This window comes from Lissotriton helveticus, chromosome 1_1 (genome assembly GCF_964261635.1).
Source record: "Lissotriton helveticus chromosome 1_1, aLisHel1.1, whole genome shotgun sequence".
NCBI lineage: Eukaryota > Metazoa > Chordata > Amphibia > Caudata > Salamandridae > Lissotriton > Lissotriton helveticus.
This window is the reverse complement of record NC_136057.1, coordinates 368,055,440-368,078,633: the sequence shown is the minus strand read 5'-3', so window position 1 is coordinate 368,078,633 and position 23,194 is coordinate 368,055,440. Positions and strand designations below refer to the sequence as shown.

Here is a 23,194-nt window from a genome sequence, read left to right as displayed (position 1 = left end):
GCTTAGTTATAAACTGGGATCAAGGAACTGCATGCAAACCGCAAAGCATAAAACTATGTTTTTTCCTTAGTATTTTGTTACTCTGCGTTTACTCAAGAGGTCCTTTGGGTGTCAATAAAGGCATTAGTAGGTGATGCATAAATAATTATTAGTGCAATTACTCGTGTAGACAGATACGTGTGACATTCTGACATTGTGTAGATCTCTCGAATTCAAAATGTACAAAACTAAAACAAAAGCCCCCGAATCTGGCTCTTGAACTCTTTTAAAGTGACAAGCTAATTGTTGTCAGTTACTGGTAGGGAGTGTGGGGGGTTCTGGTACAATATTTCATGGCTGCTTTTGGTTCCCAGTCCAGCCCCCTCTGGAACATCATCCGGGTATCCTTAAGGCCTGCCCCAGCACTACTCCAATTTAAGAAAACGTTGAAGACACCCCTCTTTAAATAGAACACTACATCACAATGCAGTAAGAATCCAATAACCAGCTGCCTCTCCTCCTTTGACTGTATGCTTGCCTTTGATCCTGTACAGTGGTTCACTGCCTTTCCAGCTGGGTTCACGCTATACGAGCACCACACACTACAAGGTCTTATTATTTCAATGTTCTAAATATAGGTTATATTGTTTACTGCACTTTTAAGCTGGACCCTGGCATTCGTATGCGCATTGCAAATAATAATCAGCCTATGATTAGAATTTAATTGGATATGGACAACAGGCAAACATTGGAACAGCTGTAAATGTGGCTAAGAAGTTTCCTTTTGAGACTCATTCTGGTAGTACTTCTGCTGTAAATATGTAGTAAAGTGTTGTGAACATATGCTGAGTGTCGCAAATTTCAAGAGGTACACAGTTATTGGGAAGAAACTGCTTTTATTAGTCATGTATATTAACTTCTACACAGTTGTCTCATTTTCTCTTCTTTGTGTACTTTTTATAGGGGTGTTTGTGGGACTGGGCCTGAGTGGCATCATCCCTACTCTGCACTTTGTCATCGCCGAGGGCTTCTTGAAGGCCGCCACAATGGGTCAAGTTGGCTGGCTGTTTCTCATGGCCACCCTCTACATCACTGGGGCCTTACTATATGCCGCCCGCATCCCCGAGCGATTCTTCCCTGGAAAATGTGACATCTGGGTAAGTCTGTGTAGGAACCCTGTATTCATTGTCACTGGATATTGTCATTGGAGTCCGTATTAAACCTCTGTTAGTCCACTTCCCAGGTCTGTGCATCCTTTCTCCCCTCACAGGGTTGGCATACTCTTTACTCGTTCGATTATTGAAGCTTTGGGTACTACGAATCCTGCACACTAGGCATGAATTTGATAGTTTTTTGTCTCTTTAGATTTTTATGCTTCCTTTCATGTATGTAACGTTTTGTTGGTTGTTTCTGCCCAAGCCTCCACAAGAAGCTGTTTGTTTCTTAGTGTAATTGTTATACATTTCCGCCTCCTGTTACATACAGATTAACAGCACTGGTCCATAGTGTTTAGCCTATATTGTCTGCGACTTTGCTCTGACAGCTCCTATTTTTTAATGCCCTTATTGAACAGTAACATTTTCTAGATTCTCACTGCTTGTGCCCAACCATATAGCACACAGTATATTTTCAGACTTAACAACTATGTTCAATTTTCTTAATCCAGCCCTTGGTCTTGGGGTCACTTTCTTTGCCTGGTGCTTCCTACAACTCCTCACCATTGTGCAAACGCTCTTTTCGAGACAAGCACTAGGATCCTTGTCCCACACCTTGGCTTTGATGATACCCCGCACATGGCATGGTCCCGCTGTCCATTTCCAAAAGCCTGCTGCTAACCAATTTTGTTACCCGACCCTTGTCTCTTAGTCCTCCACCTAGGAAATGATGCCGATGCCAGCCATCAGCCCTCTCGCTCCTTATTCAAGTTCACATCTGTACTTAAATTGCCTGTAAACATTGAACTTTCCAGCCCTGGGCTATGGTACTGGAGTGAACCCTACCGTATTTATTTCAGTGTGGCTACGTGGGTGGCAACAATCATAAAGGTGTCATTGAAGAGGGAAGGGTTGGTTTCTCGGCCTTAAGCCTATGTCTTTTCTGATGGAATGTATTGTTTCACACGTGTTTTTGAGCAGTGTTGCCATCGGGTTTTTAAATGTCTATCTTGGATGAAAGTTCTCCCATCCTTCTCCATCAGAAGAGCTTTTCCTCTCAAAAGCACAATGTCCCTCCTTAAAGTTTTTATGGGCCTTGTTTACATTGCACAATGTAATTCTGAAGTTGTTTTTTTGACTTCATATAATATACTTATTTTATAGATAGTTAATTAAAGAAAAATCAATTACTAGTAGCTACCAAAATGCACTTCAAATTTTATAAAAATGAGTGGTAGGAGGACTGTACTAGATCGTGTAAAGTAGGAATATAGTGAGTGCTGAATTTAAGAGACGAAACTTGGGGACCAGCTGAGAAAAGCTAATAGCTGGTAAGAGAGGTCGCGGAGGCTATGCGCTTCTCTGGCTTGCACTTTTAAAAACATTTTAACCATTATTGCGCTGTGTGTTTGATTTTACTTTTGACCTTATGTACTGTTTTGTTAGATTGTTGACTTGCTAACGATCTAATACTCACTTGCCTCTGATCGCCGCTCCTCGGTGCAACGCTTCTCTTGCATAGTATTGTACCTTGCTCCAGGCACCGATCCGCCACGGCTTGTGCTGATTGCAGCGGCGGTGGCCACGTGAGCACGAAATCCCTTCTCCGCCCCCACATCCTCACTTCCGCCCTGCTGGCCGATTGGCAGGTCAGCGGGCTAGTGTTTCTCTTTTTTTGGTACTTAATGATGCAATGGCGGAAGCGCAGCGGACGAGCGCAGCGGGCGCGCCGACTTCGCGCCGAAGTCGTGCCAAAGTCCTGCCCGTCTGCGCCCGTCCGCGCCAGGCTGGGACCAGGGCCACATCATCATGCCCAATTGCTTACTTACTCTTCGCATTTACTACACTCCTTACATTCCGCCTATGCACTTGATTCTGCCACCCTTGCTTGTATTACAGCACTTGGTGTTGGTCGCCTCAGCCCCTCCCTGCACTGTTCCAGACCTATCCCTTCCACCACTATACCACCCACTCTCAGACCACACACCCTTACCCCCATTCCTGCCACTTCTGCTTTTATGCTTAATACCAGGTCCGCAGTGCGGCACCAAACTGACATCTTCCATCTATTGGACACCGAGAGCCCAGATCTGCTCTTTTTAACGGAAACCTGGTACCGCCAAGACTCTCTCCCTGACGTCCTTGCGGCCCTTCCCCCTTCTTATTCTGCCCTCCGTGCCGACCGTCCAAACGGGAAGACGGGGGTGGAGTTGCCCTAATAGCGCGAGAGGGGCTACAATTTCAAACGCTGCCTTACTCCATCTTGCCAACGTCAGATTGTCTAGTGGTGCGTTCTGTTTCCTTTAAAACTCCGCTTACCTGTGTTTTGGTCTACCGCCCTCCCCAGCCTTCCCCCGGTTTCGTCACTTCACTCCAGGAACTTTTAGGCACCCTGTCTATTAACAACACCTCAGTGCTAGTCCTTGGAGACTTTAATTTCTGGCCCGGCGATCCTGCTGAGGATGCAATATCTAAAGACTTTACCGCACTACTCCTCAGCCTGAACTTCTCGCAACATGTTCATATTCCCACACATAGGCAGGGGCATACACTTGACCAGATATGGACTTTCAACATCCCCATTTCGGCGCCCTCGGTACTGCCCTGTGCCTGGTCGGACCACCACCTCCTGTCCTTCTCACTAGCCCTTAACACTCCTGTCCCTCCTCGTCATCCCAAAAATATTTGGACCCGGAACTGGAGCCGAGTCGACATCCCTACCCTGTGCAGCTCACTCCGTTCCTCCCTCCCAGCCCTTGAGGGTTTGGCTTTACATTCCCAGGCCACCGCATTGGACAATTGGCTTGTTAATACCTGTGACCACATAGCCCCACTTAAGCGAGTAATTATTAATCGCGTTCACAGTGGCAATAAGTGGTTTAGTCCAGCTTTAAAAGCCAAGAAACTAATAGTGCGGCAGGCCGAACGTGCATGGCGACGTGCCTACTGTCCTTTAGCTAAGCAGCTTTACATCACAGTCCTCTCCGAATACAAGCAAAACATTTTAGTCGCAAAAAAAGACTACTTCTCTGGACGCATCCTGGCGGCTGAGAACCAGCCACGAGAGATCTTTGCGATGGTCCACGAGTTGGCCGCCTCTGATAGGACCCAGTTAAAAATCCCCCCTTCACAGACCATGTGTAACTCTTTAAATGAATTTTTTATAGAAAAAGTGGCTACTATTAAAGCTAACCTTCCGCCTCCTTCACCTACTTTCTGTGAGTACCCCATTCCTACCAACAGCAAGTCTCTAGCATTTATCCCCCCCCTTGACTCCGGATTCACTTCCCCCTCTTCTCAGGAGGGTGAAATCGGGCTCCCCCGCCGACATTTGCCCAGCACAAGTATTAAGTCAGATTTTCCTGGATTGTCCCTCCCCCGCTCTTACCCTGTTAAACAATTCATTTGAACAGGGTATTGTCCCCCTTTCCTTTAAGGCTGCTACGGTCATCCCCATCTTAAAAAAACCCGGGGCAGACCCTGGCGCCCGGCCAACTATCGACCAATTTCTCTTCTTCCTTTTTTAGGGAAGATCGCCGAGTCTCACCTTACTCAGGTCCTGAGTTCCTTTATTGAGGGCAGCGAATATCTTGCTCCCTGCCAAGCAGGCTTCCGCCCTCGTCACTCCACAGAAAAGGTGGTCATTTCTGTCCTGGACCGACTCAGGGAGCTATTGGACTCCAGCACTCCTCAGGCCCTCGTTCTATTAGATCTGTCCGCCGCCTTTGACACGGTGGACCATTCCATCCTTCTGCGCCGTGTCAAGTCGGCAGGCATCGAGGGCCCCCCTTTGGCCTGGCTGGAGTCCTTCCTGTCGGATCGCTCTCAGGCTGTCCACCTGGCGGAATTCGCTGCCCCCCCCCGTAAAATCACTTGTGGAGTTCCCCAGGGCTCCTCCCTTTCCCCCTTACTTTTTAATTTATACATCTTCCCTCTTATTTTTTCTTTACAACACATGGAGGTCGAGGTGTATAACTATGCCGACGACCTCCAACTTATTTTTGATTTGTCCCCGGCCTCGTCAGGTCAAACCGGCTTCCAGTCCGTGATGTTATTCATCCGTGAATGGATGAATATGAACCACCTCAAGTTAAATCCGGACAAAACAGAGCTGGTCCTGACGGGCGGTATCGGTAATCCCTGGTCACCTCTTTTTTGGCCATCATCCCTGGGTACCCCCCCACTCCCTCCCTATCAGTTAAAACGTTAGGTATTACTCTTAATCATCAACTCACACTTCATTCACATATTAGTTCAGTTGTTTCTTCTTGTTTTTTCTCTTTACGGACCATCAGGAAAATATCCCGGTTCTTTTCTATTCCTGCCCTCAAACTGATAACAATGGCCATGGTCCTATCAAAAATTGACTACGGGAACATCGTTTATAACGGTGTCCCCGCATATGCTCTCCATCATCTTCAGCTGGTCCAGAACCAGGCAGCCCGCCTGGTTTACGGCCTGGCTAAGTCACACCATTCCACCCCCCTTTTGAAAGCCCTTCCCTGGCTCCCTATTAAACAGCGGGCACTGTTTAAATTGGGATGCCTCACTTTTCAAGCCCGAGTGGGCACTGCCCCGGCATTTATTAATTCTGCTGTCACAAACTATTGCCCGCAGAGAGCTCTTCCCTCCTCCTCCCTAGGCTTGCTGACAGTACCACGCTTTAAGAAGAAAAGAGCTGGTGGTCAGAAATTCTCAGTTCTGGCCCCCACCTTCTGGAACGCCCTTCCTTCTTCAGTAAGACTTCTGCCCTCCTATATGGAATATCGCAGGGCCTTAAAAACCTTCCTGTTCCAGCAAGCGTTTCACGGTTAGCCACTGTTTTCTGTCTACCTGTTCTTGCCACTGTTAACTTTTAAGCGCCAAGAAACTGCCTAGTATATGAGCGCTCTATAAATGCTTTTAAATTCAAATTCAAAAGCAGTGAATCATAATGTGCATGATTGCAGAGTAGCCCTTGAAATGAGCTAAAATTGTTGTCAAGCGTAAACAGTGGTCAATCTACAGAGTCGTGAGGAGGAGGTAGGGTTGTTAGTGAAACAGTGACGTCCGACGCTAACAAAGGGTAGTGGGGCAGGTGAGGTGTTCGCAGTGAAGGGAGAGCGAGCTCTGGAGGGACGGTGTAATAATTTAAAAAACGTACCTGACGCTGCCTCCTGCATCGCGCAGCTGGCCTCTTCCTGGGTCCCAGCAGCCCCTGGGACAGACTTCATTCCCATCCTTGTGCCTCAGAGCAGCATGGGGATTGGCTTGAGCGGGCAGGAAAGACGCTCCACTCAGGTCATGGAGTCTGTGGGGTTTCTCCAGCCTAGCTTCTGAATGCAGCTGGGCTGGAGAAACCTAAGTGCTACATGAGTGTTTTGTTCGGCCTGAGACGGCTGGCCAAACACAGATGCGTGTTTAGGGAGTGCACAATCACTCCTCCTCCCCCCTCCCACTCCCCACTCCTCCATGCACAAGCTGTCTCAGAGCTGGCAAATAAAAAAATTAAAGATACTAGAGCATCATTTGTTTTTTTCGTTTGCTGGCTCTGCGCCAGGCAGTGAGGTGACTCTCCTCCGCCACTGCGGAGGAGCCGCCACTGCTGTGAAAGAGTTTAACCATTAGATGCATCTTTGCATACAAACTATTCTCGTGTAATCACTGATGCACGTTTTAAAGTGCGAAGCTGACCCTATTCTGGCACTTCAGAGCCCCTGGAGCACAAAAAATCTCCTAGTGGTTAATTACACTTAAATTTGCTGTATCTTAACTGTAGAAGACGATGGGAGAAAAGCTGTTGGCGTAGTCGGCAGTGTGCCCCAGGCCACATCCAGTTTGTCTTATAGAATGGCATAGATAGTACAAGGGAGGAGATGGGTTTGTATTGGGAGGGGGGAATTAAAAGATTAGTGAACACTCTGTGTTTCATCATGTCTTGAGACCTTCACTCAATCTATGTGTTATACGATCTATTGCAGCCTAACAGTGCCTCTAAACGTTTAGCCTTTAGCCCGTGAAGGGATGAGGCTGCTCTGATGAAATCTAGTGAGTGGTTGAGGGCATTCTGCAGCTTTAGGCTCTTAAAGAAAGATCATAAACAGCTCTTTGTGTGGTGCAAACTAGGGGCGGTAGTAGTGGACCCAAATGGGGAAATTCCGCACCTCGTACAGATACTTGAGTGTATCAAATTGTCAGTCAGAGCAACGCGCAATAACATCCTATATATGCAGAGGTGTTTACGCAGTTCTTGCACCCTACTACCAAAGGTGGCCTATATACATTAGAAACCTAATGTAAACCAAGTCAACATTTATAAAACTGCAACCTCAGCACCCTCATGGATAGTTATTGTAATCACGTCTGTAATGGGTATGCATTTATACAAACACAGTATTTCATCCACTTCAACTGTCCTCTTAAAGCAACAAACAGGTTTTTTCCACGGACGCCAATAATATGATCCTATTAATTTTCACTGTTGGTTTATTCTGTGAGTGAAAATTAATTGGATCATATTATTGGCGTCCATGGAAAAAATATCTGTTTGTTGCTTTAAGAGGGCAGCTGAAGTGGATGAAATACTGTGTTTGTATCAATGCATACCCATTACAGACGTGATTACAATAACTATCCACAAATGTGCTGAGGTTGCAGTTGTATAAACGTTGAGCTCTTTGCTAATTTGTGCTCAGCCGCTCCCAATTCTCGGTTGACCACAAAATCTATGGTAGTAAGGGGAAAACTCATTTTCAAACTTAATAAACCCCACACACCTGTTTACAGCTTGAATAGTTTCTTCTACGGATGAAGCTATTACTGTTGTCAGAGATGTCACCTGAGTAGAATCTGATTACTTTCAAGCTGATAGGAAACTCGGGTTATCAGGGCTGCCACCTTTATTGAAAACTGATGAGTCTGGTGCAGGCCCCATAGTTCCGACTGAAATTTCCCCTAAAGACCTGTCCAGTCTGGAACTTGGTGACACAAGTAGCCAAAGTCTGTGGTCAAATGTAGGAGAAGCAGCCCTTACTTCCACCATCTGCGAGAACGAACAGTTGGGCAAGCCCAAGCATTGTCTGATGCACTCACCTAAGTTGCAGTAATAATGGGAACACCAATCAAAAGTTCAAAGTTCAAAAAGTACTTTATTCGGTTAAAAGACAATAACCATAAAAGCAACAGTATAAATATACACATTTACACAAGGAAGTTATTTAAAAATGACAATTCTAATAAATTTCATCGACACCAATTGTTTTCCGTAATTTAAAAGCATGTTTAAAAAAGTTTAAAACTACAGTAACAGTTAAAACAGTGTCCATTCTCTGAAATTCTAAAAAGGCTGGACGACATCTGTTTAAATTCATTTCTTTGAGGAATGGGACAATGAATTTCTTACGTGGTAAAATATAAAATTTACAGAAAAATAAAATGTGGATGTCAGATTGGGACGAGGAATCATCACACGGGCAGGTAGGCAAATTTCGCATCCATGAATTCATTACTGGGAAGGACAAGAGTCTAAAAACAATATTTAGTCTAAAACGGGACACGAGACATCTATCATAATTAGACATCAGCAGGGTTAAGTATGGCTGTACTTTGTCACCAGTTAATAACATTAGATGCGAGGTAACAGTCTTTTTTCTCATTTCCTCTCGCCTTCTCTTTTCCTCGAGGTATTCCATGCACAGTTTTTTCAACACTTTTCTGGATATATTGCACATTAAAAGTGGGTCCTCATAATATTGTTGGCCTATTTACAAAAAAAAGTGGGTCCTCATAATATTGTTGGCAACCAATATCAGTAAGAAAACGTTTGACGTAATCTAGCCATTCAAATCTACCCACATTGTCCAGTTTTAATACATCCTGCAACATAGCCCGATTCATGACACACTCATTAGTTGTCCATACCCTATGCCACAAGAGGATGGGTTGTGTTTTAATTGTGTCAGATATATGGGGTTGTCCCAGTTCAGTATGAATGATGTAAGTCGCCACACTTTGTGGGACTGTCAGGACATCCCTCAAAAATTTGTTTTCAGCTGTTTGAATTGATTCTATGTTCGAATATCCCCAAAGACCCGAGCCATACAAAGCTACTGATATACACGTGGCATTATATATACTTAAAATTTCTCGAATTGGTTTCTTGCCCAGCTTTTTTTATAACATTCTTTAAGGCCATTATTGTTTTTAGGAACAAAAGAGTTCTGGCCTTTACAGCACTTGTCCAAACCCCAGATTCATGGAACAAAATACCAAGATAGGGAAAAGTGGGAGTGTTTTCCAGAGGAACATAATTTATAAACATACGTTGCATCTTCTTTCTAGATCGTATGCCACAGTTCATGGAGAAGGTTTTACTACAATTGATTTTTAAATCTAAGCTCGACATGAACTTCTCAAAGGATATTATCAAGTTTTGTAAGGCTAAGGGAGTGCGTGCCATTAGGACTGCATCATCCGCATACAAGAGTGCAGGGATAGATCTCTTGCCAACCCTGGGCATATCCCTGCACTCCTGCAGCAGATGGTGCTCAAGTCCATTTATGTATACCAGAAATAGGAATGGGGCCAGGACGCACCCCTGGCGTACTCCCCGTCCCACGCCAAATTTTCTGGTACATTCGCCCCCCCTACCATAACGAACTGATGCTGTGGCTCCAGCGTATAGTTCTCTCAGAAAACAGATGATGGAATCTTCCACACCCAACCCTTTCAAGATTGCCCACAGTTTGACATGTGACACACAGTCGAAAGATAAGTCTACAAACGTGAGGAACAAGCGTTCACCTTTTACCCTTGTGTACTTTTGCTGAATAGTCATTAAATTTAAACATTGTTCAACAGTTCCAATGCCCTTCTGGAATCCATACTGTAGGTCACTCATTATCTCATTCTCCTCTGCCCAGCTTTGAAGTCTTGCCAAGATGATTCTCCCGAGGATTTTTATCGATGAGTCTAGAAGGGAGATTGGTCTGTAACAAACACAGTTTTGTCTATCTCCCTTCTTATATATCGGCACAATGACCGAGGTAAGCCAAGATGGATTTAAGCCCCTTGCTAGTGCGGCATTGAAAAGCTGTACCAGCATGGGGCCCCAGATCTCGATATTTGCTTTGTACAGGTCTGCCGGAATCCCATCAGGACCTGCGGCCTTGCCACCCTTCGTTGCTTTCAGGCCCATCGTAACTCCCTCTAGGGTTATCACCAATTTTTCGGCCCCTGCTTCAAAATTACCCATTGTAGTAGGATCTAAAATATGGCTTTCATCATGAGACCTATAAAGATTTGAGAAGTGCTCTACCCAATCCTCCTCCGTAATAGCTATCTCCATGCGAGCCTTGAGATTGTCGTAGAGGAAAGGAGTGTTTACTGCCCTCCAGAATGCGGATGCATCCTTCGATAGTGATGCTTCGCATAGAGCTTCTAAGGCCTCCTTTTTTTTTTTTTCACAACCAATTTTATTGAGCAAATGAGCATTGAGAATGTGGCATCTCCACAACCGAAGAACACCACGACAGTATCAAAACAGCAATTACACAGGCAGCAAATGCGAGAGTAGACTCATAAAATATGCTCAGTATAGAAACACCCCAGTGACCCACCCTAACCCACAACTCCACCCCCCCAGCCCCGGACACCCCCCAACCCCCCCCACCACACGTGCATAGAAAGCAATAAAGAAAAGCAAGTAGGTGCAGCGCCACCAGGGCAATGTTACTTCGGGCCAACAGTGTCACTGTGAACAAATGTCCTCCTCACGCTCCGCTGGGGGGTCCAGGAATAGACCACGATAGTCAGCCCAACGCTTCCAAATTTTGAAGTGCTTGTGAGGACAGCCCCGTGCTTCAAAGACCGGCCTCTCCAGACCCATGAAGTAATCCAGCCCCGCCTTCCAAGCAGAAAGGGGGGGGGCCCTCACCGCTTTCCATGCCCGGGCCAGGTCTCGCTTGGCCACAACCAGCCCCAAGAGCAGCAAATGGCGCTTATATATGTTACCCCCAATCCCTTCCATGATGTGAAGTAGGCCCAACCGGTGGGTACGAGGAAGGTCCCAGCCCAGCACCTCAGCCAGGCAACTCCACACACCCCTCCAGAACCCAGTCAGCCGGCCACACGTCCACACAGTATGCAGTAAGGACCCAGGCACCGACCCACAGCGCAAGCATTCCGGGGATGCAATCAAACCAGCTTTCCACAATCGTTCACGTGTATAGTATGCCCGATGCAGGTACTTGAATTGAATGAGCCGGAGCCGGATAGCAATGGCAGTTCCACGTGGGGACTCCAGCGCCTCCCTCCAATCATCTTCATCGAGGGGACCCACGTCCACCTCCCACGCCTCTCGAAGGGAGTGCAGGGTGGAGGAGCAGTGGACAACAAGTGTCTGGTATATCTTGGAGACCTTTCTGTCTCCCAAGTCTCCCATAAACACCTTGGCCTCGATCGGGCTAAACTCTGGCAAGGAGTCGAGACCGGCGATGCTCGGGGCGAGGGCATGGCGCAGCTGAAGGTAGCGGAAGAATTGGGACTGAGGCATCTGGAATTCTGTGCGGAGCTCCTCGAAGGATTTGAGAGTGGTGCCAGACACGACCTGGCCCAGTTGTGTAACCCCTATGGCCTCCCAACCCTCAAAGCCGGCCAGAGCCGCTAGCTCTGGGAGCAGACCATTATGCCAAAGCGGCGTCTCAGCCGTCAACTTGCCCCACCATCCCATGCGGCGCAAGGATTGTCGCCACACGGCAAAGACCACCCTTGTGACCGAGGGTAACCCACGACGCAGGCGAGCCGAATACAGGATGGTGTGGAGCGTATGGTCACCCATGAGTGACCGTTCCAGGGCGTAAGCCGGATCGCTTCTATCGCCATACCACCACTCATTAAGAACAAGTAACTGGGAAGCCTGGTAGTAGGAGAGGAGGTCCGAGGTGGCCAGGCCGCCACAGTATGTGGACAGAAAGCACGTCTTCAGTGCTACTCTGGCCGCACCCCCATCCCACAGGAAACGACCCAAAACAGAGTTAACCTGACGGAACCACTCCAGGCCGATGGGGTATGGGAAATTCTGGAGCTGGTACAGTAGACGCGGAAGCGCCACCATCTTGAAGATGGCCGATCTACCAAAGATAGTGAGCGGCATCCTGGACCAAGTTTTGACATCAGCCTGTACCCGTTCCCACACCGGCAGGACTCCACGCGCCCAGGCCACAACCCGCGACTCCGATAGAAAAACGCCCAAGTACTTTAGGCCTCCCGTCGCCACTCGCAACTCCGCAGCCCAGGGGTCGGCAACCACTCCGCCGCCCAGCACCCACAGGGTCGATTTGTTAAGGTTGAGACGGAGGCCCGATGCCTCGCCGAACGCCCGCATAATCTCCAGGACCCGGGGGCCCGAGCGTTGCAGGTCGGTGAGAAAGAAGAGGACGTCATCCGCATACAGCGCAATTCTGTCCGCCAGGTCCCCATTCCAGACAAAGCCACACAATCGGGCATCCACTCGTACCCGCGACGCCAGGGGCTCCATGGCAAGGGCAAACAGATACGGGGACAGGGGGCAGCCCTGCCGAGTGCCACGTCTTATATGGAAACGCCCAGAGGTAGCTCCGGCCACGCGGACCGAGGCCGTCACGTTAGTGTAGAGGAGACGGACATACGACAGGAAAACCGGCCCCAGGTTGAGGCGGGCCAGGAGGGCAAACAGATAAACCCAACTCACAGAATCAAAGGCCCTGTCCATATCTGCCAAGAAGAGTGCCGCCTGCTCATCGCTAGCTCCCATAGCATCCACTGCCGCTTGCGCCCGTCGGATGTTGTGTCGGGTGGCCCTCCCTGGCATGAATCCAGCCTGGTCTGGGTGGACCAGGTCAGTGATGTGGGGTAGCAGGCGGTTCGCTAAGGCCTTAGCCAGGATCTTAGCCTCGATGTTTAACAAGGAAATAGGCCGGTAAGAGTCGTATCTGTCCGGCTCCCTGCCCGGTTTTAAGAAGACCACGATCTCGGCATGGCGCCAGTCCGGCGGCATCTCCCCCTGAACCCGCGCCGCCTCCAGGGCACGCCGATAGTGGGGCCCCAGCTGGACGTGAAACTTTTTATAGAATTCGCACGGGTAGCCACTCGGGCCGGGCGCCTTCCCGGCATTCAGTTGACCAAGGGCCTCCCCGAGTTCCTCAGCCGTGAGCGGGGCGTCCAGGGCGGTCCTGGTCTCATCAGGAACGGCCCGTGGTAGCAGGTCGTCAAGATAAGCGGAGATCCCACCCTCCTCCAATTGGTCACAAGGGGCGTACTGCGTCTCGTAATAGCGGGCAAAGCTGGCCGCCAATAGGGCCGGGTCAGTCATAACTGAGCCGTCCTCAGCCGTAAGACCCGGCAACACAAGAGGCTGGAAAGTCGCCTGACACAACCTGTGTAGCATAGTGCAGGATTTGTCGCCCCACTGGTATACCCTGCTGCGCGTGGCGAGCCACGCCTGCCGGGCTTCATCGTGTAAGACGGAGGCATACGATTGTTGGGCCTGTAGGAGCCGCCGCACCATGTCTTCGTCGCTCCCAAGACTACCACGCCGTTCCAACTCCTCTACACGGGCGGCAGCGGTCACAATGGCTTCCTGATGCTTCCGCCTAGCAGCCACACACCATGCAATATCAATACCCCGTAACGTGGGTTTCAGCGCCTCCCACACCACCATTGCATCCACATCACCCACAAGATTCTCACGCCAATAATGATCAATCGCCACGCGCAGGTGATGCACGTACTCGGGCCGTTGCAGCTGCCAGGACGACATCCGCCATCTAAACGGCTGTCGTTGGGAAGGGAGGGTCATAGTTGCCAGGACCGGGGAGTGATCAGACAGGCCCCTGGGGAGTATCACCGCATCCCTGACTCGACTCAGACAGGCACCCGGCACAAACAGATAGTCCAGCCTTGAAAAGGACCCATGCACCGCCGACACAAATGTGAATTCACGCACAGCAGGATGAAAGTGGCGCCACACATCAACCCATCCCAGGCCACTCGCAGTCGCGCTCAATCTGGTGGGAGCAGCAGCGGGGGGGGGGATCCACCACAGCCGGCGCCCGCCTCCGACGATCCAGGCCCACATCCATAACCTCATTCCAGTCACCTCCCACCATGGTCAGCACCTCCGGAATCTCATCCCACAGCGCGAACAGCCGCTCAGACAGGGCCCATTGGAGAGGGGGGGGCGTACACGCTACCAAACACCACCTGTTCAGTACCCAGCTGGCCCTTGATGAAAACAAAGCGGCCCTGAGGGTCTATCCATTGCCTCTCATGCACATAAGCCACCCTGCGGTGCACCAGGATAGCCACCCCCCGCGAACCCCTTGCAAAACCGGCATGGTACACTTGTTGAAATCCAAACCTCTGGAGGCTAAGGGCCTTGGAACCCAGCATGTGGGTCTCCTGAAGCAGCAGCACATCTACCATCTCCCTCTTCCCCCATCGTAGCACAGCCCCACGCTTGATTTTATCCAAAATTCCTCTCACATTCCATGTCACAACACGCAGGGCCTTAGGAGGAGACATAGTCACGGCATCAGCCATAGTCAATACAGGGACCAGCACCCGGCCCTCCACACCACCCCGGCGCACCCCACAAAACAACAAAATCAACGATCATAGGCACGTGTGGTCCCCCCCTACCCATCCCAATACTCAGCAACCCCCCCCAGACCCAGGCCCCCCCAACCATTAGCAACAAAAGAACATCCCCCCACGCCCCACTCCCCCCACCCCAATACCTCAGAGAACATTGAAGCATCTGTCGCGGCATGTAAAGACCCGGGTCCAAAACAGAGAACCCAGGGCCCGCCATACCAATGGATCCCAACACCCCAATCAACACACACACACCACCCCCCCCACTACACTCACAACCGTGAGGGTCAGAGGCCCACAAAAGGTGCCTCCCGAGCCCTACCGTGCTCCCGCTAAAAGCAATAGGAGTCAGTAACCGGGAACAGACTGGCATAGGGAAGTCAAAAGAGAACAGTCTCACCAGCCTATGAAGGGCAACTCAGGACTCAGCAACAAGGCCCAGTCCCACCAGTGTTAAACTGCCGGCATCAGAGTGTTCCGAGTCCCTCGCACCACTCGTCTGCGATGCACTAGCAGAGGCCGCCCGCCTCCGAGACCGGGACCTCCGGTGTCGACCCCTCCGGTTCTGGTGGTTCGTCCGCTCCGGCGATGACCTCTGGGACCCGCCCGGATTCAGACCTGGCTGGGGATGCGGCCGGAGCTGCACCGTCTCGTCGGTCCAACGGAAAACCTCCTCAGGTGAATCAAAGAAATGCGTCCTGGACTGGTGTACCACTCGCAGACGGGCCGGGTATAGGAGAGAGTATTGGAGCTTCAAGCCCCTCAACTTGGCCTTGGCGGCCACAAAGGATTGTCTCTGCTTCTGCACCAACCTCGTGTAGTCGGGAAAGATCATGATGGTACGATTTTCAAAGGTAAGCGAGCCTTTGGTCCTTGCCTCCCGCAGGATGACATCGCGGTCGTGATAATTCAACAGCCGGGCTATGACTGACCTGGGACGCTCACCCTCCGGTGGCCGCTGGGTTAGGGCCCTATGCGCCCTCTCGATAACGAAGCACGTGGACAGCACCCCTTCGGGGAGCCAACTCTCCAGCCACCGGGTCAAGAACCCCTCCATGTCGTCTTTCTCGCACCTCTCCGGAAAGCCAATAAAGCGGAGGTTGTTCCTCCGTGCGCGCCCCTCGGCATCCTCCACGCGGGCCGCCAACGTCTTCTGGACTCCCTCCACTTCCGCCAACCGCTTCTTCAGGGCGCCGATGTCCGTTTCGGTCACCGTTATCCGGGACTCTGCCTCGGTGATCCGACCCACCGCATTCCGGAGGTCCTGGCGCAACAGCGCGACATCTTCTCCCACCGCTCCGATTTTGGCATCAAGCGCATCCCGGGATTGGGTGATGGCCGCCAGGATCGCCGCATTGTCCGGCCCAGGGCCACCGCTGCCACCGGCCGCCCCGGAGCCACCACTAGGCCCCGTGAATTTATCGATAGGGCCATGCTTAGGCGGGCCGCCACCTCCGGTTCTGGTCATGGCCCAACACGGGCTCGCCGGGACCGCTCGCCGGGCAAGGCCGGCACTCCTTCCAACAAGGCTCAGGACCCCCCAGGTACTGCCACTAGCGTTGGAGGCCCCAGGCCCCTGAAGAGAACTGCAGTGGGAGAGTCCCAAGAGGCCAGCCCAGGCCCGAGGCCACGAAATCCGAGGACCGGTCTCACCCAGGCGGGACAGGCCGTCCCGGCGTTTATCTCCACAAATGTCCGCCCAAGGTGCAGGAACGGGGAGGCGCTGCCGTGGTCAGAGGGCAATCGTAGCAGTAGGGGTACTGAGTCAGGAGCGGTGCAGCGGACCCCACCGCCACCCGCAGGCCCACAGCCGCCGCCGGGCGTCACTAAACTCGGGAGCCCCGGCCTCCAGCCGGTCACCAGGCCGCTCCTCGCTGGTGCCTCCCCCGGACTGCAGGGGAGAGAGGTGTCCGCCCAAGGCACAAGGATGAGGGGCGCCGCCGCGGTCCACGGGCAGCCGCAGCAATTGGATGGAGCTAGGAGCCGTGCAGCTGAAGCCGTCACCACCCGCGGGCCCGCGACCTCCGCCGGGCGTCCCGAAACTCGAGGACCCCGGTCTCCAGCCGGTCACCAGGCCTCACTCCGTCGTTGCCTCCCCGGGATTTCAGGGGAGAGAGGTGTCCACCCAAGGCACAAGGATGAGGGGTGCCACCGCGGTCCGCGGGCAGCTGCAGCAGTAGGACGGAGCCAGTAGCGGCGCAGCTGAAGCCGCCACCACCCGCGAGCCCGCGACCACCGCCGGGCGTCCCGAAACTCGAGGACCCCGGTCTCCAGCCGGTCACCAGGCCGCAGGGCGCCGTCGCCTCCCAACGGGCACAGGAGAGAGAAGAGTGCAGGATCGGTACTCCGGAGCAGGCAGGGGACTCCACCAGCTTCGCGCCAGTCGCCGGGAAGCAGTATCGGGCTCGGGGACCAGGATAAGTGAACGAATTAAGGTCGGGCCGGCGGGAGCTCTACAAAGCTGCGACCGCCATCATCGCCCGGCAAGCCACGCCCCCCTAAGGCCTCCTTTTTAATCACATTTTTATCTTTTTTACAGCCTCATTATATAATTTCCTAAAACTTCTTATTTCCAAAGGGTCTAGGGGTGTCCTATGGATAGCATGTTTTAAAGTAGTCAAGGCCCTTGTACATGCATTATCAAACCAGGTTTTCTTACCCTTTGCCCAAGACTTTACCTCCACCCACAGACTATTTTTAATTGTAGAAGTAATTTTATTAAAATGCTTTAATATCTGCTCACTATTGGACTGCTCAGCCAGGCAAATCACGAAACTATCCGAACACACCGACAGCAATTTGCCTAGGAACATTTCTGGGACGACCTTACCCCATTTTAGAGTATACCCATTTTGTCTCCCAAGGACCACATCAGGAGCTGTGCATAAGGAATCCACGTCTTCATGCTGTCTTGAAAATGGGTTTTCAACCTCCATTATTTGGGGTAAATGGTCACTAACTGGTAACTCCATAGGCTTTATCCTAATGATTTTATGACTAAAACTATTTGAGGAAATGATGTAGTCAATAGTGGATGATGCTCGTCTACCAATAAATGTGGGCATAAAGGGAGTGGGTTTATGGGCTATGTCATTAGCATAACCCAAATCGTACATAAACAATATTTCATTTAATAAATCCCCAATCAAGGAGTGGTCAAAATGTGTTAGGGTAATCTCCTGGTCTAACATTAGTCCACAGATACCTTGTTTTCCCTTTGCACAGAGTGGCCAATTAAAATCCTCCCCCCCCCCCCCATAAAATGATTACTTCCTTGTCGTTTTTGTCTACTTCGTGTTGTATGTCCTCCCTCAGCATTTTTAAGGTGCTGGGAATTTCATTTTTCGGGATATTGTTAGAAGTTGATAACTACAACTTTAATTCCCCTCTTGTTGCTTAAGGTTATTAACTGATAATAACAGGATTTTGGCGTAAAACATACCCGCTCATACTTGAGCTGGTTTGAGAGGAACAGAATTAGGCCTCCCTTTGCTCTCCCCGGTTGCCCCCCCACTGCCGGGGTGAAGAAAGTTCTATAACCATTTATATACACAGGAACAGTAGACCAGGTTTCTTGAAGGGCCAGGATATCGCACCATTTATAAGAATTTCCCAGGATGGATTTTTAATTTTCTGCCTAAATCCTGCCACATTCCAAAATAGCAATGAACAGGATTTACTATATTCATTTACTACGGGATCAGACAGGGACGCATTACCCAGAACCTTATCATATGGCGGGGAACTCACTCCTCTACACTTATCCCCCTCTTTTAAATCAAGGTTACTGAAGGTCTTGCAACAAACTTCTTCAGTCTCACCAGGGTTCTCTATACAGGCAGTTTCTACTCGTATAATGGCCTCATTGCCTTCCCATGTCTTCTGATCTTTTTCAATTCCTTTGGTTTCACCAATATAATCCCCTAGTCCTGATATTTTGTTTTGGCGAGTATCCTTCTTGTGTCAATCCACATAATCAAGACCTGAGAAAACATCAAATCTATTGTTAGTTGGAATATTATAAGCAGGTAGAGCTATACCTCTACCATCCCAGGAATAATTATTTCCAAAACTAGGGCCTGGGGTTGAAGGATAAAGCTGCCTAGGATGGAAGTTAAATAATCTATGTGGTTGAGGAAAAGGAATCTGACTATAATCTTGATGGTTAAATCCAAACCTGTTAAAGGGTTGCTCTTCTACTTCCCGATTTTTAGGATGTTGAACTGGGCGGTAAGGGTAGAAGTAGCTAAGATAATGTGTAGAGATGGAATCGCTACTTCTTGGGTCATACCAATCCCCAATATGCCTAACAGCTCTTTGATCTTTAAAGTTGACTATAATTACATCCCCTTTCTTGTCTTTGGGTCTTGAGCCCACCCAGGTTGAACGCCTGACATTCAAAATTTCCCCGTTAATATGGGCAGGCAAAGGTCTGTTGTTACATAGCCAATGAATGACTTTGTTTCTTAGGGCTCGATGGTCTTCCCTAGTGCCTAAAGGGAGCTCAGGGACACCCGTCATGACAATCGCATAAGAGGCAGCTTCTGGTGGTAAATCAACTATTCTATGCGACTGCCAGTTTGTATTATGCGGATGTCCAACCCCATTATCTTTATAGAGACCTCATTTTGCGGGGGTTCTGCCTTTTCTTCTAGAATCAAATTATCATCCCTTTGCTCGCTTGCTTTATTTGTACTTTGAACTTTGGAAGCTGGCTTCATCTTCAGTAAAGGGGGTGTCTGTACTTTTTTCGGGGAAAGAGAGGTTGACTCAATTTCAGCATGGTTGGGTATTATGGAGGGAATGAGGCATGGTAGAGCTGTTTTTGTTGCTAACCTCGTTTTTACAGGTATTACACTGGGGTTTATGTTATTTAACCCCTTTGCCAATTCCGATAATAGGAGTGTGTTTTTTTCCACCTTCTTATCAATCAAGCCTAGGAGTGTGTTGATCAAACTGGTCTTTTCTATAAGGGGTTTCATTAACGATGTGACCAAGATTTCAATTTTTTCCAACAAGCCGCCCTCACTAATGGCAAAGTCAGTTGTCATTAAGGGGACCCTAGGTGGAATCAGTGAATCATTCGACTCTTAACAGTGTTGAAGTTGGACCCCTCTTTTGTACTTTGCCGTGTCGATTCTTTAATGGACAACCCCTTCTTTTTTTGGTTTTGGCCTTGGGTGGTGACATATAATTTGTATTAGGAGGAGATGTAATAGAAAATCTAGGGGACTTAGATAACCCTTCATCATTACTGTTGTATGAACTCAACAGAGACACACAGGTATTGGGAGGTGTGCTCAACAGGGAGACATCAGAGCTAGGATTGGCCGACATTCCTCCTTTATCCTCTATATCTATCGTATTAACTAAACCATTTTGTGTTAGTTTAATGTTTGTTAAGTTCAGCGGTGGTACAGTCCCTATTTGCCCCAGGGAGGATCGTCTTCCAATCAGTGAGTCCAGGGAAAGACCCTTTTTAGGGTTAACAGTGTCTACTATTTTGTTATACTGTTTCCCCCTACGTCTCGGTTGTGCTTTTTTATATTTTCTGACCGATCTGGGGGTTTACGGAGCATGCTCTATAATCTCCATAGGGATGTCTGGCCAATCTTCATGCCTTTCGGCATGTACCTGAGCCAACGCCATCACAGTTTTCCTTACTCCAATTGGGGGATTATTAGGCATCAACGTGTCCGCCACTGAGAGGGACGCCACTTCCTGTATAGTTTTACGACTCCCATGGCCTAATGAAGCCCTTCTGTCAATATTAATCTGGTTTACCTTCTTTATCAGGTAATTATCCATGGTACCCTGGCCAGATACATATTATCACAATTACCTTCAGACATCACATAAATAAATATTACTACACACAGCCCCAAAACTATAGGCACTCTTTGAGCGTACCAAATGTTGGAATATAGACTCACAGGACGTTACATAGGGTCCTTCCCTGCAAAATCAAATCCTGTGGCCCAGTCCAGTCTCCTCAGGCCTCTGAGGGCCTAAGAGGGCCCGCCCTTTGCCCGGGCTTAGCCCCGGGCACTCCCGCGACGCAGATGGGAAGCTTGATTTATGGCACCTCCGGGCGCGCGAGGTGACGTGGCGCCGCACAGCCCCCTGGGGATGGTAGTCCTCCGCTCGGCGGCCGCTTCGGTGGAAATGCGGCGGCGGGAGGACTACGGGTCAGCAGGACAGCTCTTTCTGGCGGCAACAAGCGGTCACAGGCTTTCAGCAGGCAGGGTAGCGGGGACACACGCTCCCCCGATGGGAAGCTTGATTTATGGCGCCTCCGGGTGCGTGAGGTGACGTGGCGCCGCACAGCCCCCTGGGGATGGTAGTCCTCCGCTCGGCGGCTGCTTCGGTGGAAATGCGGCTGCGGGAGGACTACGGGTCAGCGGGACAGCTCTTTCTGGCGGCAACAAGCGGTCACGGGCTTTCAGCAGGCAGGGTAGCAGGGACACTAATCAATTACTACAGCAATTGGACACACCCTGCAGGCTGTAGTATTAGGATCAGTCCCCTTTAATATGCACTGCGATCTGCGCATATCTTCTGAGAAAGACTTGCATTTCAAATGACCATTGAGCTTACCTGAGATACATCTGTCTTAACAGCCTTTTTAACAGGGACTGCTTTATCTCATATGCGTATACCATCAGAGAAGGCGCAGCTTTTTATCATTTCAAAGATTTACAGCGGTGTTTTTGTTTTCAATTACAGTGCAGCCATTTGTTATACACTACAAACTCTCCTCACAACTTCTGGCTGGCATGTCATCATATGAACAGTCATGGGGTATCTGATGTTCCTTTAGCAGAAGCTTTTAAGCATGCCTGGTAAGGTCTCCTCGCCATCAAAAACAAAATTCATCAAATTCATAACTGATGAGAAACTCTCTGGGCGCGCAGATAAGATCGACTCTGTAGTGGTCACTGGCTGGTCCCATCCCCTGTTCAAGGGTATAGCTGAGTAATAATAATATAGTACTTGTGATGGCAGAAATGTGAGGAAGAACAGAGCAAGTGGGAAATCAAGTGCTCGACCTCAGAAAGATACAAGAGTGAGCTTGCCCTGCTGGAATTCGAAAGCTCAACTAGGAGAGCTACATCACACTGTGTGCCCACTCTGCTATTGTTTACAACACTGACACGTGTGCTCTGTAAAATGTAATAATTTTCCCTAAAAATTGGAAACAGGCTGGGTAGAATGGAGTGTACATTTAGCTCCCTCACACGTCTACAGCACCCCATATCTCCAAATATAAACATGAATCCCCATGTTGGACGTGGGCTCTAGCTATCACGCTTGTTCATACCGCATATGGGCACTCACCCCTACTGCATGTGGGCACTCACCCCTACCGGATGTGGTCACTTATCCCTACCGGATGTATGCATTGACCCTTATCACATGTGCACACTCACCCCTACATCATGTGCACACTTACACTTATCCGACCACCTGTGTGCGCTCAGCCCTACCGCATGTGTGTATTCAATCCCCACCCTCCTTCGCTGTCTGTCCTATCACCCCACCACCCTGGCTCTCCTCTCCCTTCCTTTCTTTCCCCCACCCTTTTCTTGATGTCTGCTCTTTCCTCACCCTCCCATCCTCTTCCCGCTGCTTGTTCTTTCCCTACCCCCTTCCCTCCTTCCGATGTCCATTCTATATCAATTCTCCCGCTGTATGTTTTTCCCCCACCATTCTCCTTCGTGTTGCGTGACCCAGTTGTCGAAGTGGGGGGGAAAAAGTAGGGGAACTGTGGGTGGAGAATCAGGGGGCGGGAATAACCAAAGATTGGAGCAGTGGGCGGAGTCAGGGGTGTGGCTAGAAAGAACAAAACATGCAATTTTTTGTACGTTTAGCATTTCACTGACCAGATACAGCTTATAACGTTATTTAATTCAAACAATGGATAAACATGTTTATTTGAGGTTTAATTCAGGTAAAAGAAAACAGTCATAGGGAATACAGGTTTATGTAAAGCGATATGCAAATCAGTCTTGATACTGTGTCCAATGGCAACAGTCCAGCCCGAACTGCCAGGCCATATGTATTCAAGTGTCCTTTCATTCAGGGAAGTGAACACAAAGCAGTACCCACTGAATTGTGCGCATAAAATATTGCTCTTTGATACCCATGGTACAAGTTCTTTCCAGCAGGCCTCTCTGCTACCTTAGGTGAGTAAAACAGCCACTAGACAAAACATGCTGCTATCTCTCTCCAGCAGGTACATTGATCACCAAAGTTATCTGGGCACTTGTATTGTTGACCGAAACCCGCTGAATATACAAAGAACTTTGCAGTGTTTTTAAAACTCCTGCACTTGTACAAAAACGGCCCCCCCAAACTAAACTGGCCCCCTACCCTTTCAGTCGCCCTGGAAAACGCCTGATGCCTGGAACGGCCAGTCCAGCATAGTTACCTTTTTCAATGCAATACTG

General features: G+C 49.6%; 1 protein-coding gene across 5 annotated transcripts in view; it reads left to right on the top strand.

Moving 5' to 3' along the window:
- The window catches only part of ADIPOR2 (adiponectin receptor 2), a 496,680-nt gene that overhangs the window by 444,725 nt on the left and 28,761 nt on the right, over positions 1-23,194 (top strand). For all 5 annotated transcript variants that reach the window (XM_078673675.1, XM_078673674.1, XM_078673676.1 and 2 more), the window contains one exon: positions 943-1,136. In XM_078673675.1, the coding sequence (XP_078529801.1) occupies positions 943-1,136 (194 nt within the window). The remainder of the gene's footprint in view (positions 1-942; positions 1,137-23,194) is intronic.